The 18,963-nt window shown below is 37.8% G+C and overlaps 1 protein-coding gene across 1 annotated transcript; it reads left to right on the forward strand.

The window, feature by feature from the left end:
* Window positions 1–9,931: 9,931 nt before the first annotated feature.
* Window positions 9,932–18,824, forward strand: dph5 (diphthamide biosynthesis 5). The gene is made up of 7 exons (XM_060882952.1): window positions 9,932–10,317; window positions 11,696–11,820; window positions 12,964–13,072; window positions 13,976–14,096; window positions 16,087–16,126; window positions 16,925–17,028; window positions 17,955–18,824. The coding sequence occupies exons 1-7, from the start codon at window positions 10,183–10,185 to the stop codon at window positions 18,185–18,187; spliced, it is 867 nt and encodes a 288-aa protein (XP_060738935.1). The 5' UTR covers window positions 9,932–10,182; the 3' UTR covers window positions 18,188–18,824.
* The last annotated feature ends 139 nt before the right edge of the window (window positions 18,825–18,963 follow it).

Genomic DNA, 18,963 nt, shown 5'->3' on the forward strand with positions numbered 1-18,963 from the left:
TAATAATCAGGTGACTGTATGAGTATAGGAGCTTGTCTGGAGATCATGTGATGAGGTCGATGGCTAAGGTTTATGGTTATGGCATCATGAGGACATGAAAGATATTGCATCATAATGTTTTTTGTATTTACAATAGTTTTGTCTTGAAAAATGTCTGTAATTTCTGTTTGATCAAATTTCCTGCTTAAGCATGGCTAAACAACAAAGAGAACAAGAAAAAGATAGTATAGCAAAATAAGCAATGTGGCTGTCATTATGTCAAGTTCAGGTTTTCTACAGATTTACCCAAAGAGAAAATTAACAATAGTGATATGAATCCTCTGAGAATTCCTTTTACATAGGATCATGTTAGCTAACTGGCTAGATTAAACAGTAAATAATAACACGATTATAAAAGTTCTCTCAGAAATCCTGTCTAATCCAAATCTGGCTAGCTTCAGCTGTAAATAATATCTATCAGTTAGACCACAAAAGACCACAAAAAAATAAAATAAATAAACAAAAGCACAAACAAAAACAAATTCTATCAGAACCCTGTCTCTGGCTATTTTAGCTGTAAAGGATTAGCAAGAAAGATAAAAAAATCTTTGCAGTATTCCTCTCAGGTAAACTCATGTTAGCTTTGTGGCTAGTCTTAGCAATAGATAATAACATTTAAGATATTTTAGTCATTTCAGGTTAGCTATTTGGCTACTTTTAGCAGTAAATAATAATAATAATAATAATAATAATAATAATAATAATAATAATAATAATAAAATTTAAAGAAATCCTTTTAGAATTACTCTCAGGTAAGCTCATGTTATCTATGTTTATTTTTAGCAGTAAATGCTATCTATAATAAATGAATCTGTCAGAAATCCTGTCAAGTTAGGTAGGTATTTGGATAGGTTTAGCAGTAAATAAATATTTAAGTAAATTCATTCATTCATTCATTCATCTTCTACCGCTTATCCGAACTACCTCGGGTCACGGGGAGCCTGTGCCTATCTCAGGCGTCATCGGGCATCAAGGCAGGATACACCCTGGACGGAGTGCCAACCCATCGCAGGGCACACACACACACTCATTCACTCACGCAATCACACACTAGGGACAATTTTCCAGAGATGCCAATCAACCTACCATGCATGTCTTTGGACCGGGGGAGGAAACCGGAGTACCCGGAGGAAACCCCCGAGGCACGGGGAGAACATGCGAACTCCATTTAAGTAAATTATTTTAGTTATTTTTATTATTATTTATTAATTATTTAGTCTTGTCTGGCTAGCTCATGTTAACTATGCTGAAATGCTGTCAGAAATCCTGTCTGGTTAGTTTATGTTACCTGTCTAGCTAGGTTTAGTATTTAAAAAAACAAACAAACATGTATGTGCTCCCACCACATTTACAATAGTAAGAACCTCTCATAAGCTAATGCAAGTCCCTGATAATATCAACTGTATTTTACAACATTTTGTTTGCACTGCACTGTAATTTATTCATGTCATTGCAGTGGGATATAGGCTAATGAAGATGTACAGTGGGACAGAAATAATCATACAACAAGAGCTGCATTTCACTAGCATGATGAAATCTATATGCAGAATAGCAAAGTGAGCAATCAACCATTTCTACACATTTACACCAACAGGAAATCCATGTTGACAATTTGGGTTTGTCAGTTTGGCTGATATCTCTATTTTCACAGGAAAACCTGCATCTCAGAGAGCAGTGATGATTACAAGACCAACTAAAAGGCAGGTTTGATAAGATTGTAGAGTCTTTGGCTTGTTTTAAAGACAGGAAGTTTGTCATTAAAATTGAAGAATTTTTAGTGACGTTTCAACACTCTTTTTGATCTAACACTCTTTTTGGTCTAGCCGATGTGGTCCTGCAAGGTTTACTTATTTGTTCAGTTTAAAGTTCATTATTAATAAATGCACTGATTCACTTTGTATGGAAAAGTCAATGTGTAGTAACATGGAGTAGATGCTTTCTGACTGAGAGTTTAATGATTACAGTGGCTATCTTGAAGACATGAGTAAAAGCTAATGCCTTTCTTAATACTCACGTTCAGAAGTGTACACTACGTGTGTGCATAAATACACATTAATTAATTATTCTCCTTTTTCAGTAAAACAGCTGAGTCGAACAAAAGGACAAATGACCTTACGGCCTCTCAATGGCAAACCAGCCACCCATGATTTATTTAAAGGGCTGTTATTTAAGTTATAGTGTTTTTATTGAGTTACCTTAGAGATGATGTGGGAATTTCCATTTCCTTGCTAATTTGACCAAACTGTGGATATATATTTCCAGAAACGTAACCACACCACCTGGATTTCTGTTCCTTCTCCATACCAGATCTTCAGTATAAACACACATTTAGACTGGCCTTGTGTTTGTTCAGCTGTGGTTAAGGCACTGCGGAAAGAAAGTTGGATATAAAGGACATCCATATAAAGGATTTATAATAATCTAAGATAGAGCTGAGGAAACAGTAACAGAAGAGCTCAATAACAATCATCAATCATTCAAAGTCCTCACGAATATGTCATTTTAAACATCGCCACATCACCACAAAGCAGATTTACAGAAATATATATTTATCCTTAATGAACAAGCCAGAGGTGACAGTGGCAACGAATAGCTTCCCATGTGGAAGAAACCTTGAGAGTCAATAGAGAACTGAGAACCTATTGCCTTCTGGGTGACACTGAGTAGTGTTATTGCACGTATTTGAAGACACACCCTAATCATAGATGTAATAAGTTGCAACTGCACTCAATCACATCCTCTCATGTGTATGTAGACAGACAGATAGCTTTAGAAGAGGAAATTCATCAGTAAAGATTAAGAATATTTAAAATCCTTTCAGGAATCCTGTCAGATTAACTCATTTTAGCTCTCTTGCTAACTGTATCAGTAAATAATAACATCTTCACCAAAATTATGTTAAAAAACCTTTTAGGTTATCTGATGTTAGCTATGTTAGCGAAGTTGGTGACAGTAACAGTCTGTGGGGAAATAAATTCTGTCAAGTATATATAGGTAGATAATATATCAGGTTATCTCATGTTAGCTATCTGCAAGCTTTAGCAGTACATAAAATATGTGATAAAAGAAAATGGTCAGAAATAGAGGAGTTATCTATTTAAATATTTAAAAGAGTGCAGTATTTTTTTAAATGGACTCAAACAATCTAAAGAACTAAAATACTTTTCCCGAAGACACATAACGGCTTGCAAGAAACTTGCACACAAGTATATTTTTATGCAACAACTTACACAAATGTTCAGGAGAACAGAGAGAAGGGCGTAATGAGTGTGGCAGGGGACACAAGAAATAGAAAAATGGAGAGAGAAAAAGGAAAGAGAGGCCCTACACCTCTTTGTCAGTAACAGAGTGATCTCCAGTTACTCTACAAAAGGAGCTCATTCAGGAAGCATGGGCTCAAACACTGGGCCTTTGCATGTGAAATGAGCGCTAAGCTGCATGCTAAAAGGAGCTCTCTGCATCGACTCATTCACTCACCAAGCCATGAAATATAAAATAATCTTTAGATTTTACTTTGGATTTAGATATATGGATGTATGAATGTATAAACTTGTCATTAGTGTATTTCTCAGAATTTTATTTAAGGATCTCGAGTAATTTTGTCCATGTGTACATTCTTTTAGATTATTATTAATTGCTGCTATTTCATGCACTAATTGGCAGTCTGAAACCTTTAAAAGAGCTACATGTTTTAAAGAATATGTAGCAAGATGTTATGTACACTGAACATTCACTTTGTTATGAACACCTGTTCACCTGCACCTTCAATCAGTCCATGCAGCAATTGGCCAATCATATTACAGCAGCACAACGCATAAAATCAGACAGGTCAGGAGTTATGGTTGATATCTAACATCAGAATGGGAAAAGTATGAAAACTATTGCGTGGTTGTTAGCACCTGAAGGGATGGTTTGAGTCATTTTAGAAACTGCTGATCTGAGATTTTCAACAAACTCTAGAGTTTACACAGAATGGTGCAAGTAAAAACAAACCTGTAAGAGGGTCTGCAGAGTGAAACAGCTTGTTGATTACAAGGAACAGGAAGTCTTATGGTAATTTATTTAATCACTCTTTATAAACACAGTGAGCAGAAAAGCATCTCAGAACTCACAACACAAAGAAACTGGACAGCTGAAGACTTGAAAAAGAGCAGCAGATCTTTTCTAATCTTTCAGTTTCTATGAACCCATGCCCTTGATAACCTCAGATTCCTATACTTGACTGACAGGAGTGAAACCCAATGTGTCCTTCTGTTGTTCTAGCTAATCCACCTCAAGCTTTGATATTTTGTGTGTGCTGAGATGTTTTTCTGCTCACAAAAGTTATGAAGAGTGATTTTTATGAGTTATTATATCCTTCCTGGCAGCTTGAACCAATCTCAGCATTTTCCCTCTGATTTCTCTTATCAACAAGGCGTTTCCACCAACACAGCTCACTCAGTGTTTACTCAAACCAGTCTGAAGCATGATCAAAGTCACAGGCATTTTCCCATTCTGATGTTTAATGCAAACTGAAGCTCTTGGATCTGCATGCCATTATGTATAGTGCTGCTGCCACATGATTGGCTCTTTGTCTGGATAACTGAGTAAATGAGCAGATGCAAAGTTGTCCTTATTAAAGTGAGTGTATTATACTGTCATTATGTAGTATATTTCTGAAAACATAGTTATATATGGAATTTCTAAATCATATGCAGTATCTGATTCTTCTGATACATCTGGTAAAAGCCAGAGGTATTATTTGGCACTAAAATTTAAACAAATTAAAATTGGAAATCTCTATCATTGTTAATGACAACAATGATCATATACTACATTTGATCATATGCAATCTCCCATTCTTGCTTTAAATGCAGCTGAGCGTGTCTGGATGGAATGATGTAGTATTAGGAAGACATGCTTGTAAGACAAGAGCTGCGCTTCTTAGGAAATGACTCAGCTGTGCTTGTGTATCCCGTAACTAGATATAAACAGCATACCAATGCATTTAACATGTTCTGATCACTTCCTTCTTCTGCCTTCCAGTAGTGCTCCTTATTGACAGGATAAACAGGTCTTGATCTGAGCGTGCATGTCTTTATGCACTGGATTTACCCTACAGAGCTGAAGTAAAGATGTTGTTCCATTTATTTTCCTCAGCTTGATTAACCCACCCATTATGAGCTTCATAGGAGAAAATACTAAAGATTTAAAGGATTTTTAGCAAAATGTTTTTTAATGCATGTGCATTTTTGTATGATTTTATATAAAGAGACAAGCAGTTCAAGTAAAGTCAAGTCGAGTCAAGAAGCTTTTATTGTCATTTCAACCATATATAGCTGTTGCAGTACACAGTGAAATGAGACAACATTTCTACAGGATTGTGGTGCTACATAAAACAAAGACAGGGCTAAAGACTTGTAAGTAGTCTTAGCCACATAAAGTGCAACTGTGCAACCTGGTGCAAACATTTCAGTACAAGACAAACAAGACAGACAAGACAGTGCAGGACGAAAGACAGTGCAGGACGAAAGACAGGGCAGGACAAAAGACGGTGCAGGACAAAAGTCAGTGCAGGACAAAAGACGGTGCAGGACAAAAGACAGCGCAGACAAAAAGTTACAAGACAATACAAAAAGTACAAAAAATACAATACGCAAAAGATAATAAACAGTAAACAGAAACAGCGCCGACCGACAAGTGTAAATACTGTATGTGAATACTGAATGTTCAAACAATATTTCGTGCAGTAACATTAGAATGAACACAGTTTCTTAGCAGCAGGTCCAGCAGTTGTGTGACTATAGCTGACCAGGATAACTAGATGCACTGATAAAATAGCTCTAATGACTTTATGTTTAAATAATAACAAGCAACATATAGTTTACAAACCACCGCACTTTTAATCTCATTGTTACTGACAGAAATACATGGAGGCAGGGTGTGTACAATTGAAGACATCTACTGGAAGTGCTGTTAATTCCAGAAGATTGCATTGCAAACTGCACCCCCATACTATTTTAAACAGAAGCAAAGGAAAATTTGTCTCTATTGTCTGAATAATTTCTAAAGAAAATGTAAGCATGGGTTGTAATGTCCATTTTCTGCTTGTCCATCCTGAAAAAAAAAAATTACTTATTTTTTTTAATGTTTGTTGCTGTTGGACTATGTAACATCATAATCATTATGAGCTTCTTGAATTTCTTATTCTTAATTTTTTTTTCTCCCATCCAACAATCAGCTCAATGAATTTACTAGAAGATGATTTCATTTCCAGCGATACCTTACTCATGGCCGACACCCGTGAAACTGTCCATCATAAAAGCAAACAATTTCTCAAATCTGTCTCTCTGTTTTTGTGTATTTTCTGGTGCCAGCACCATTATTTCAGACTATTTAAAGCCTGATTCTGTGCAGGGAAAGGGTGGGGCAATGGAGGCAGAGTAAACATAACAAACCCCCGAAAAAGGCATTCTTCACTATTCCCCTAACACTTCCGCCTCTCAGGAGAACCTTGAGCCAGGGGGAGCAGCGACTTCCCACTGCGAGCCGTGGGAGAAGGCCATGGCTGCCGAGGGAAAACATTTTGCTTCATGCCCAGACTGCAGAACAAGGAAACAGGGACAGCCTTCCTGATGTTTGTTAGTTTTGGAAAGTATTTTAGCAGTTAATGATTTGAACTTTGGGAATGTGGAAACTTTTATAGATAATTATAGATAGTAATATTACTGCTAATTTCTCTGCCATGCACTGAAAGTGGATAGAAATAGTTGCTCAGCCAAAACAAAACTCCAGAAACAATACATAGAAACTCTTAGTTGGATGTGGCACAAAATAGTACAAATAACAAGAAATGTAAATGAACGAACAATAAATCTAGAACAAAACCTTTTCTTTGGATTGTTACATCATCTTTGTTCACTTGCTCATGTATGTGTGGAGAGGAACAGCTCATTTTCTTGCCGCGCTTCGGTTGAGCTGATTGGCGTAGACTACTGGGACAATTTGCCACTGGCTCACTGGACTCAAACAAAACCAGGGGAAAAGGGAACCTGAATGGTTCTAATATGCCCGACATGGGTGAGCCATTACATAATCACGCTCTCTCTTTTTCTCTCTTTTACACACAACCTGAGTTGATTGAGGTAACACATGCACTTGTGCAGGAGCACAAAAATGTGACTGATCAGTTGAAGATAATTTCATCTCATTTAAATGAAACTGTCTTTTAGTCAACAAACCACAATCACATTCCTTCATCTGGCAGCGCGTAACAAGCATGCGCCTCATTCTTCCCCCCATACCCCCACATCCCTTCCCTCGCCCCCACTTTCCCACCATTTACTCAAAGTAAATTCTCATTAAGTACCAAATTGTTTTCAGACGCCGACCCTGGCAGCGTTGCCATGGAGATGGGCCGTGAGGCGGCAGCCAGCCCAGAGCTGAGGAATCGGGCATCTCTGGATCCGGAGTCCCATTCTGAAAAAAAGAAGAAAAAAAAAAACCCTGTGCCAGGCCTCAGTGAGCCCATTCTGCCAGGCATAATGCACACTGACGGAGGCCTTTCAGAGCTTAACAAACGACGAGGAAGCACCACTGGAGAGGCCCTCTGACCACTCTCTCTCTCTCACACACACACACACAAACACACAAACACACAGACACACACACACAAACACAGACACACACGCACACACACAAACACAGACACACACATGCACACACACACACAAACACACACACACAAACAGACACACACACGCACACACACAAGCACAGAACACTTGATCTATCTGATTTGGATATAAATCTATATTAATGTTGTACTATATTAATTAATACTAATACACATTTTAACATGACATTGAGTTGCATCAGCTTTCAATGAACCTATGTTTATCCCTTTAAAGACAATCTGAATTAAATACAGAATGGTTTACTTGTTAGCTCATATCCATGGTCAGATTGTGGACAATTAAACTGGATTAGTTTATAAAAGGTCTGTAATCTACCACTATTAAGATTTTATTTTATTTTTTCCCCATCTCTACATGGCCTCTCGATTTAGTTACATGAGTGCCGGAGAAAAAAAGAAATGATTTTTATTCCACATTTAATTAAAAAAACTGTCTAAACAAAACTGTCCAAAAAAAAAAATCCATTTGAATTTGAATTTGAAAAAAATCCATTTGAATTTGACAAGTGATATCTAGACATATGAACATTTTAAAATGAACTCATTAAGAAGATTAAATTTGTTCAGTTTGTCATCCCCTGATCTCATTGAAGGGATGTGGCTTGTGATAGGGTAGAGACCAGATGGTACTTTTGCCCTTAGGGTTAAAGGGTGCTATATTCAGATTAAAGACCTTTGACTCTATTATATGTGCTTTGCAGGTATCAGCTGCATTACAATGAAGGTCAGCATTTTCAGCATTAGAGCTGATTAAATCTGTGAAATGGTGCAGCAGGTAGTGTTGCTGTCTCACAGCTACAGGGTCCCTGGTTTGATCCTGAGCTTGTGTTATTGTCTGTGTGGAGTTTCACATGTTTTGCTTGAGGGTTTCTCCTGTTTCATTATGCCAGTGTTCCCAGAATCCAGACACAAACTTGACTGGGATAAAGCAGTTACTGAAGATGAATAAACTGTGTTCTAGTTTTATTAATCACTTCAACTCTGCCTTTTGACACTGGTTTCCTCTTTTAATATTGTTCCATAAGTGATATTTTCCTTAATTTTACCACTTAATACAACTTGCACCAATCACAATGAATGAAGGGATCAGATCCAGAAAAAATTCCAGTCAACGGCAATATCCTCACACTTATTTCCCGAAACCCACAAACCTACTTCAGGTAACCAGAAACTCATTAACACATAACATTCTGCCTCTGGGTGAGGTAAGTATTTCTTTCATGTAAGCAAATCTTTCTGTCTTTTTTTTTTTTTGGATACTTTAATTTGATTTCTCATGTGACATCAAACACAAGTCTGAGTTTCACTGCTATTAAATGTCACAAAAACTAGAAGGTGTTTATTTTTAGCATGAACCCGAGAATGAAATCTGGATATCAATCTCAACTTAATCCAAAAGAAACCATGAGAGGAATCAAATTCAAACAGGACCTCATCTTCATCTGAATGACACCAGATATATACGCCAGGCGTATACATTAGAAGCAGTAATATGTTGAAAAGGAATGGAGCATCGGATGTATTTATGAATTCATTACTATTTCTGTTAAATTCAGTGAAGTTATCACGTTTTCAATGACTGTCACTTGAGCATAAACTGTTTTTAGCTTATTGTATTTATAAGCTGTTTTAATGTGAAAGGTCATACACAAGGTTTGTGTAGTAAAGTGGCCATGAGTGGATATGTTTAATACATTTTAGACACAGATCATTAATAAAGGTCATTGATTACAGTCACATGTAATGAGTTCCATGGATAGAAATCTTCTAATATTTGTCTTAGTAAACTTGAACGCAAATGCAAAAAAAAAAACACACAGTTTGGATTAACACGTGTGAGAAACGTGTCCATTTAGGGCTCTGCTGAGGCTGGTATTTCTTGTGCCAAAATTTCTAAGATGACTTTATGATATTGATTCAATGGCCAATTTTACTGTCCAATATTTTGGCTTTTGACTCCAGCTTTAATATGAACAGCTTTGCTTAGAAATCTAGTTTAATGAAACACTACAGTTGTCAAATAATCGTTTGGATTAGCCAGACGAATTAAAAAAAAAATGTATACACTTTTTAAATGATGTATGTTCAGTGTACATACTAATCAAATGATTTCAATATGAACTACTGAAACTTTCTGTACTGGGAAGTAACACGATTTCCGACATTGTCGTAAAAAAAAAAAAAAAAAAAAAAAAAAAGAGTGCTGCTTTACGGAAAGCCGGATGGCAGCTCCGGTAGAGGAACATGTGACAAAGTCTAGCGGTTACTGTTTAAACGTGTTTATCTTTAAAATGTTCTCGCGTTGTATCATTTAGTTTTTCTTATATGTGATGTAGGCGAATTAAAAGTAGAGTATTTAATGTAGGTGTATTAATACGTGATGTTGAGCAGTTAGCGATCTGATATAGAGAGAGTTTAGTTTGAGCAGCTGTCAGGATTTCAGTATAAACCTGATAAACATTTCAGCAATGTTCTATTTCATCGGTCTTGGACTCGGCGACGCTAAAGACATCACTGTAAAGGGGTTGGAAATAATCCAGAGATGCAGTCGTGTTTATCTAGAAGCCTACACGTCCATACTGACTGTGGGGAAGGAAGCACTGGTATGGAACTGGGGAGGAAAACATGCAGAAATCATGACTTTATTGTTTGTTTCTTTATTGGTTTAATCTTCATAGTATCGTATAACCATCTATACTTTTAATAAATACTCAACTTTGGTCCCTACCTAATATTGTTCATACCTATGAAGGTAGGATATGTTTGTCCTTTAACTCCCACAATAGATGTATAAGAACTTTATTTCAAAGAGATATTGTATCTTTGCCTTATGTTCATTCTTTCTGGAACCCGGTTTACAGATGATATTGTTTGGAAAAAGGTTTGGCTACTTCCAAATCAGTATGTAATTACAAATAAAATAAAGGAAGTCTCATTTAAACTTATTCATAGGATCTACCCAGCAAAACCTTTTCTTGTGAAATTTAAAAGCGATATAGACACAAATCGTACTTTTTGTAATAACAGCTTAGAAACTGTGGTTCACTTATATTGGTACTGCCCACTTGTAAAACCCTTTTGGGAAAATGTTTGTGATTTTATTGTTATGAGTATTGATGTTAATTTTGCTTTATTTTGGAAAAATGTGCTTTTTGGTGTTTTGAAGAATCAAAGAGACAACCATACTACCAATAGTATTTACGTAATAAATCTGATCCTTTTGTTAGCAAGATTTCACATTCACAAATGTAAATTTTCTGGAAGAAAACCCTGTTTCATATCATTTAAAAAAGAAATGGAACTTTATGTTGATTCTATAAGACTCTTTAAAGCAAAAGGCACTGAAAACTTTGAAAATCTGTACTATATTTAATATTTTATTGTAAATTCCCCCTAAAATACTTTGTATCTGTATTGTTATTGTCAAGTTTGTCAATTGATGTCTGTTGTTAATTCAATTAAAAAAAAACTATACTTTTATTATAAAATAAAATTGGATAACTGTGACGTGTACAGAATTTTGCATACTTTTTGCAGCCCTTTAAGATTTCCCCATAAAATCTCTCTAAAACAAGAACATCTGACATATTCTTCAAGCACAATTGTATACGTAACAATACGTTGTTAAAGGATGTCCCTCCTGGTTCTGAAGTACATCCTGTACCTCACACACACTTTAACTCTGACAGAGATGCTAATTATCATATTATTTCAGTCAGGCAAAAAAACATATAATAAATAAACTGCACTATTCTTTGTTACCTTTTGTCTTTTTTTTTTTTACCTTGAAAGGTGTATGGATTGTATAGATTTTTGAATGTTCACTACATTTCACATTTTTAGTTGAAAACTATTCTTCGTAAACACTAGAGACAGTGAAATTCCCACAAGATCACTGAATAAGAATTGCCGACATTGAAACTTATTGTTCTACAAATTCATTATCTCTCCCTCTCTCTGTATGTGTGTGTGTATGTGCAGGAGGAGTATTATGGGCGAGAGCTGATTTTGGCAGACAGAGACATGGTGGAACAGGAGGCAGATGAGATGCTTGCAGGTGCTGATGTCAGTGATGTGGCCTTTCTGGTGGTTGGAGATCCGTTTGGGTAAATAAAAACCACCAACAACATACAGACCTGCAGTGCATTGCATACTTTACCTATCTGACCACAAACTCTACACCCTTTTTCTGAACCATGCATTTAATAGCGGTAACTCTTACTTTTATCACACACTTTATGTTATTAATATAAATCTAGAAATCTTGTCTTCAGTAGACAATTGTAGCCTCGCTGTAACAAGAAGTGAGACCACTTGCATGTTGGTATTTCTATGACTCAACAATGAGGCTGGTGGACAACAGTGGACACTGGAGATAATGTGCATGTCTGTTGTATCATGCCCACTGTACACAGCTGCTCATAACACATCTAACATTATACAATTACAGATCTGTGTCGGAACCTCAGACTCATTTTTTATTTTGTGAACTTATTGTGCATATATTTTGTGTCCTTTTGCTCTTGTGATTGTTTCCTCTTGGGGATTAATAAAGGTTTGTAAATGTAAATCACATTTTTACCTCTATGTTGCTTTTTCAGTTCTAAGCTCTGCTCCTAGCAAGCTGTCATTTTACAGCTTTTAAAGCTGTCATCAGAAAGGCTTTCTTCAGCGATTTAAAAATAAAACTAAGCATGTTTTTGCACGGTACAGCCATGATTACAGACGACACACGAAAGAGTATGAGGCAGTGAAGGTCCTGTAGTCCAGTGTAATAGTGTTACTCTGGTGTTAGTCACAGAGCAGCATGACGTCCTCAGAGGAAAGCGCTACATACAGATTTGCTCCTCTCAGGAGCTCTGATTGGTCACTGTTCGTTTTGCGCATTCTTTTACTGGCCACATAGTAATATGTGGTGAAGGAGTTGTGATATGAGGTTTTTGGAGACGTACACTGTGTTTCTCTAAGCATTTTTTCTCCTGCCTGGAAACCACTCGAGGCCTGAAGCAGGGAGTCTTGCTGTTCATTTTCCGTTTCTGGAGAATATTTGTATTTAATAATGTTTAATGACATATTTCTAAAGCAGACGCTTGACATTTCTTGGGCTGATGCTGATCTGTAAAGAGTGCACTCATAAGCAGGAAAGTGTTGGTTTGTGCTCGTGTGCCATAACCCTTTTTCCTTTTTGTGTCTTATTCTCTGTGCTTCTCAGTCAGTAATCCATTAGAATACTTTTTGGTTATTTTCAGAGCCACAACCCACAGTGACCTGGTCCTGAGAGCAGTGAATGCTGGGATAGACTACAGAGTCATCCATAATGCATCAATCCTGAACGCAGTGGGCTGCTGTGGGCTGCAGGTAGAACTTCTGTTTTTATGAGTTCTTGAGGAAATTCGTTTCAGATTTCATGTAGGTTCATGTTACTGAATAAAGTCATATGGACAGTGTTAGTTTTGTGAGTGTAGCATCCTGGCACTCAGGCTGAAGCCATCAATATTACAGGGCTGTTCTCACACACTACTGATCTGGGGCCAGTCCTGTGATTTCAGTACTATCATACAGAAGGCTTTTAGCAGCATAAACTCATCCTGGATCAGCACTGAGCTTTTACACTCTTCTACTTGCTTAGAGATGAGCAGCGATAACCAAAGCATGTGTAGAAAAAAAACAAAACACAAAAACATTTGTTTGCTTTTCAAATTACTTGTAACCAGAGATGAATTAAAAGCATGTTTCTGTTTATCCATTCCATCTACCCATTCGACATTAACTGAAAAGACATGGTACGTCAATCGACGAACATAAACTTTTGTTACATAAACCCGTGTGAACCAGCACAGGACTGAACAGATCAATACGATCAGCAGCAGTGTGTGTTTTTGTTGTCAGCTGTATGGAGGTGCACCATCAACACACACACACACACACACAGGCTTGACTCAGACTGGCTGTGATGTGATACACATGAGTAACAGGAAACACCTTGCCCGGTCCTGGAATGCAGAAATCAGTAACTCAACCACACACTTAACATTATGTGACTCTCGTAGCAGCTGATCAAAACATTTCAGGATCAAAACATTTTTTTATCTGAAGAAAAGTATCAGCTTTATACTGAGTGCTACAGTGGGCTGTTAAGTTTGTTAGACGGGTTAGAAAGGGATTATTTACAAAAGAATTCAGAAGTCATTTATTTTTCAATGATTATATAGATTTCATTCGTCTGTCTGTCTGTCTCTCTGTCTGTCTGTCTGTTGCTAGTTGTACAGTTTTGGTGAGACGGTGTCTATCGTGTTCTGGACAGACAGCTGGAAACCGGAGAGCTTCTACGATAAGATCAAGAGGAACAGAGACATGGGCATGCACACGCTCTGCCTTCTGGGTAAGATCTGCTAACAAAAAATGCTAACCCTAGCTTCACACTAGCAAGAAACAAGCAGGACATTTCCCATGAGAAGCAGCAGGAATAATCTAGCTTCTAAAGCTCTATTAACACATTCGCTCATTTATTCATTTATTTGTGTTAGATTGTCAGCTTCAGACTAGCTTTGGCTTCAGGCTGGATTAGAAAAACAAGCTGACTGTACTAGCTACCTACACTGTGTACACTACTTCCTTCCTTCTCTTTATTTCTCTTCTTAACGTCTCTGTACACATATAATGAGAGGTTGTATATGACAGGATAAAAGGTCAAACCCAAACACAACAGCTCCTGTGTTTTTGCTACAAATTGCAAAGTATGTTGTTTTTGGCTCACAGTATTCACGTGTGTGTTTTCCACTCTAAGTTTCTGGTTTTAACTAGAAGACATCCACTTGGTTGTGTAGCCAGCATTGCTGATTGTGTAGCCATATTGAATTATGCAGGGTCAACCAGTGAAACCATGGCAACCAATGGAAACTAAAGACAGGAGTAAAGTAAGGCATGAAATCACTGGCAGTATGAACACATGAACATGACCGACAAAAGAAGCAGCAATGAAAATGTCAAGGCCAGACACATCCCAGAGGGACCTGACTCCGCCCCCTTCCCCCGCAACACACAGTGCCTTTATATATTCTCCCTGGAGTGCGTGTTAAATCAGCTTAATACACACACACAAAAGAGGCGAATGTATCTGAACGTGGTGTGTGTGTGTGGGAGTACATATATATACACACAGCAGATGGTCTTTTTGGGGAAATCATTATTTAGGTTTATCAACATGCATTGGAGATTAAACTCTAACCACTTAAGGGAGCAAATCCCCAGAGGAGGCGGAGTCTCAGTGACTGGTGGCTCCGCCCTCTGAGTGCTGGGGGGTCGAGGGCTCAGGTGTGGATCCGATCAGCAGGATGAGAGAGTGAATGTGATCTGTGTTATTAACCTCATTATTCAACAACAGACAGAAAGACTGGTATTATTCACTTCACCTTCCACCTCCAACACAATCTCTCTCTCTCTCTCACACACACACCAGACACCACACACTGATTAGTCTAGCCGTCATTACATTTACCAACAAGCCGAATATTATTTATCAACCCGACACAGATTACTCTACATTAGCATAAACAATCTGATTGTAAACATCGAGGCAAAATGAACGTGTGTACGTGTGTGTGTGTGTGTGTGTGTGAGAACACAGTCTCGTCTTTGTAGGTGAGGGGCCTCAGAATAATCATCAAGAAACATTTATTTTTGTTTGTTTTACTTGGACAGGTTTAGTGTAACAATGTAAATATCAGTAATTATTGTAACATTGATTTCTTAATAATAACATAAATAAGGAATAATACACTCCTTGTTTTAAATTTATAGAAAAGAATCAGTAACAGAATGGAGGGATGAGGTGCAGTTATAAGCCCGGAGTGGCTTTTGTCCTTAAGTGTTTTATTGTCATATACCTCAGCGATCCACCAGCAATTTAATAAAGTACTTAACAGTTTTCTTAATAACATTTTTCAGGTTAGCAAACAAGCCAGTTCTTCTTCTCGCTTATGTTCTGAATACCTTATACATGTGTGGAACATTTGGGAATGTTCTACTTTCCTGTTATCACTTGCAGTACAGCAGCTAAAAACAGTCATTTACTCTGCAGCCTAAAAAAAGTGCAAAAAAGTGTAGTGTCAGATTTTCCATGAATTAAAAAAGAATGTGGAAAATGTTGATGACTGAAACAATGTTCCAGTCAGTCCCTGGTATGAGAACGTCTCACTTAGTCTTTATACACTGTTAAATTTTCTGGTAGAAAATATGTAGGTGTTGATCTTGATTGTTTTTCATCAGATACAAGAAATACTGTCAAAAACTGTTTTAAGGAAAGTTCTAGTGCAGGGGTTTTGACTAGAAACTGCTCAGAATGTGCATTTCATATTGTCTCTGTTACACAGATATCAAAGTGAAGGAGCAGTCCATGGAGAACCTCATGAGGTAAGCACTTCTCGTGTTGGGTTTGCTCTGATTTCTGTCTGCTCTGTAGCTCTTTGTCAGAGGAGTCTGTGGTTATTACTGAAGTTCGCTTAACATGCGTTTATATCCGCAGCTGGACATGACCCAGAGAGCTGACAGAAGGGAAATCATAGCCGTTTTTATTTGACTTGGATTCTTGATATATCATTATCGGCCACCAAAAAAAAAAAGAAACCCTCATTACCTTTTTTTTTTCAAGCACTTGAAAAATTCCGATTTACGGCCAGCTCTTTCCTAACGCATGTGTGAGCGACGTTCGTGTCTTCCACGGTTCAGTGCACACTATAATTTCATCTCTCGTTTCACATGACCCCAGGTGGACTCGCACGTTCCACTGCATGCACTGGAAAGAGCAACGTTCCAGAGACCGCTGTTCCTCAAGCTGAGTGGAAAAAGGAAAAGACCCTAATTTCTCCCAGATTGACTGGTTTAGTTGGATCGTTACTCAGAAATGGAATAAACACATGCTCTCTGGGTTTCTGGTCAGAGCGTGCATGCTTGTCCTATGAGGTTTCTGGCCTTCATTCTACCGAAAGGAAGGAAAATACATTTAGCATTTGTGTCCTGTATTAAGTTAATATGAAGTGATGCATTAAGATGAGGGTTAGTACAGTCTAAACAGCTCTCAGTCCTTACAGTCTATACATCTCTGTTAAGAACAAGTGCCATAAGTACTACAAGTCCATTAGAGTTCCTTTTCTCTCTCTTGCTCTACACTCTCTCACTCTCTTCTGTATCTCTCTCTTTTTTTTTTAAAAGGGGTCGCAAGGTCTTTGAGCCACCAAGGTACATGACGGTGGCTCAGGCAGCCAAGCAGCTTTTGGAGGTTGTTCAGAACCGCCAAGAACATGAAGAGGAACCAGGTGAGAGAATGTTTTGTTTCCCAGCACAGCTAGAGTTTGCACAGCAAGCCTCCACTTGTACTGCTTCACTGCTCTGTGCTGGATTCTGATTGATTCATTTCACAAGTTTGTACATTAACTTTAACAGAATCTGCTCACAACAGATTTTAAAAGCATATAATTTTTGATATGGTGACATTTTCTGTAAAGAGATGTCTATTTAACATTTATGGAAGGAGTCTCTGAACTCCTGAGAGAAAGATAGGTGAGATGATGGAATGGCTGATTATCGCTGATATAACAAGTGAGATCAGAAACTAACTTGTCTCACAGACCTTCCACAACATTAACCACGTTCCAAGCAGAACCCTATAGAGTCTTGAAGTTCCTATGGCAAATTGTATTTAGCAAACTGCTGCAGTAGATCAACAGATCCTAGGGACGGGGTGAGCCGATATCACGTTTTTATTCCACAGCAAATTTCAAGTGATTGGAATTATTATTATTTTTTTTTTAAGGACATGACAAACTTTTTATTCATTGGTAGTTTAAATGTATTGATGTGGAAGATCTCAGAGTCAAGTTAATTCCTGTTCTCACCTCCATTATAGCAGCTATAGAGTTCTGTCTCTGAAAATGAAACACTGTGTATTGTCAGATTTCAGGAGTTTAGCTGTGCCATGGTATAAATCAATTGAATGATATATTTAGGGAATGTGCTTAATGATCATTGGGGCTTGTATCCCGAGTCCTCTTCAGCTCTATATTTCTGCATAGATTGTATAGTTTTTCTTGCATTTCCCTTCATCTGACGCTCTTTATCAGAGACCGAGACTCACGTCTGGACCATCTGTCACACTGAATGATCTGTCCAGAGTTGCATGAAAATTGGATTAGGTTTGATTGAAAGTGTTTGATGAGATTATTGGGTTTGTGTGTCGCTGCAGCCATCACCGAGGACACAGTGTGTGTGGGACTGGCGCGAGTGGGGGCCGACGACCAGGCAATTCGAGCTGGATCTCTGCGTGAGATGGCAGTGTGTGATTTGGGAGCACCGCTGCACTCCATGATCATCACGGGCCACCTGCACCCGCTCGAGGTGGACATGCTGAGGCTCTTCAGCAGCCCAGAGGGTCTCAGCAGCCTAAAGATGACTGACAGCTCCACCTACATCTCCTGAGAAGCTGTGCAGAACTTTTAACCCCCCTGCTGTCTCATGTCTGGAGCTTCAAGGAAACCACATGAATTATGTATTTATTTGGTGTAGCTCAAAAAATAACCATGCAAGCTGCATTACAGAATGGTGCTTTTGGGTTAATTAAGTTTTCCTGTGCAGGCTTCGAGTGAATTACAGGGGAGGAAATGGTAAAAAGGTCACAGAGAATAGAAAAAAAAAAGTTTCATCTGGGACAAATGAATGCCTCTGAAATTGTGAAGTGCTTCTGTGCTTCAACTGTAACTTTGGGCTTGTCATGTGACAGTATAATGGGAATTTTAATGATGCTGGGTTTTCAGAAGTCTCGATCAAACACGCTTTGCTCCGGTTTCTGGACGTGAGCCTCACGCTTAGTAATGTCTCTCTCTACCAAAATTTTGAATTAAATTTGATTTCCAAACACGTTTTTTTTCTGTTATAATGTATTTTATACAACATAGTAATCCAACAAAAAGTTGCAGAAACAGGCCCTTTTTGTGTGACAAATGATGAATTATGGACAAAAAAGCACATAACTCTCCTTCATGTTGCTATAAACAAAGATTGTGACTTTTGCCCTTTTTGTACCTGGATTGCAGACTGATTAAATACAGGTTCCCTACATATGTTTACATGAATATGAATTCTGATCACTGGACCATGAGCTTGCATTTTCTTGTAGCACTACTTTGACTTCGGAGGACATAATTACGAGGTGTGATCTGGGTTTTAAGCCCAGTTTAACCTGATCCAGAGAGAAC

This window comes from Tachysurus vachellii, chromosome 1 (genome assembly GCF_030014155.1).
Source record: "Tachysurus vachellii isolate PV-2020 chromosome 1, HZAU_Pvac_v1, whole genome shotgun sequence".
Taxonomy (NCBI): Eukaryota; Metazoa; Chordata; class Actinopteri; order Siluriformes; family Bagridae; genus Tachysurus; species Tachysurus vachellii.

Excerpts from the sequence above, each read along its gene's own strand:
- dph5 (XM_060882952.1), top strand. The coding sequence starts at position 10,183 with ATGTTCTATTTCATCGGTCTTGGACTCGGCGACGCTAAAGACATCACT. Across the intron at positions 10,318-11,695 it reads CTGTGGGGAAGGAAGCACTG|GAGGAGTATTATGGGCGAGA; the intron begins GTATGGAACTGG and ends GTGTATGTGCAG. Across the intron at positions 11,821-12,963 it reads GTGGTTGGAGATCCGTTTGG|AGCCACAACCCACAGTGACC; the intron begins GTAAATAAAAAC and ends GGTTATTTTCAG.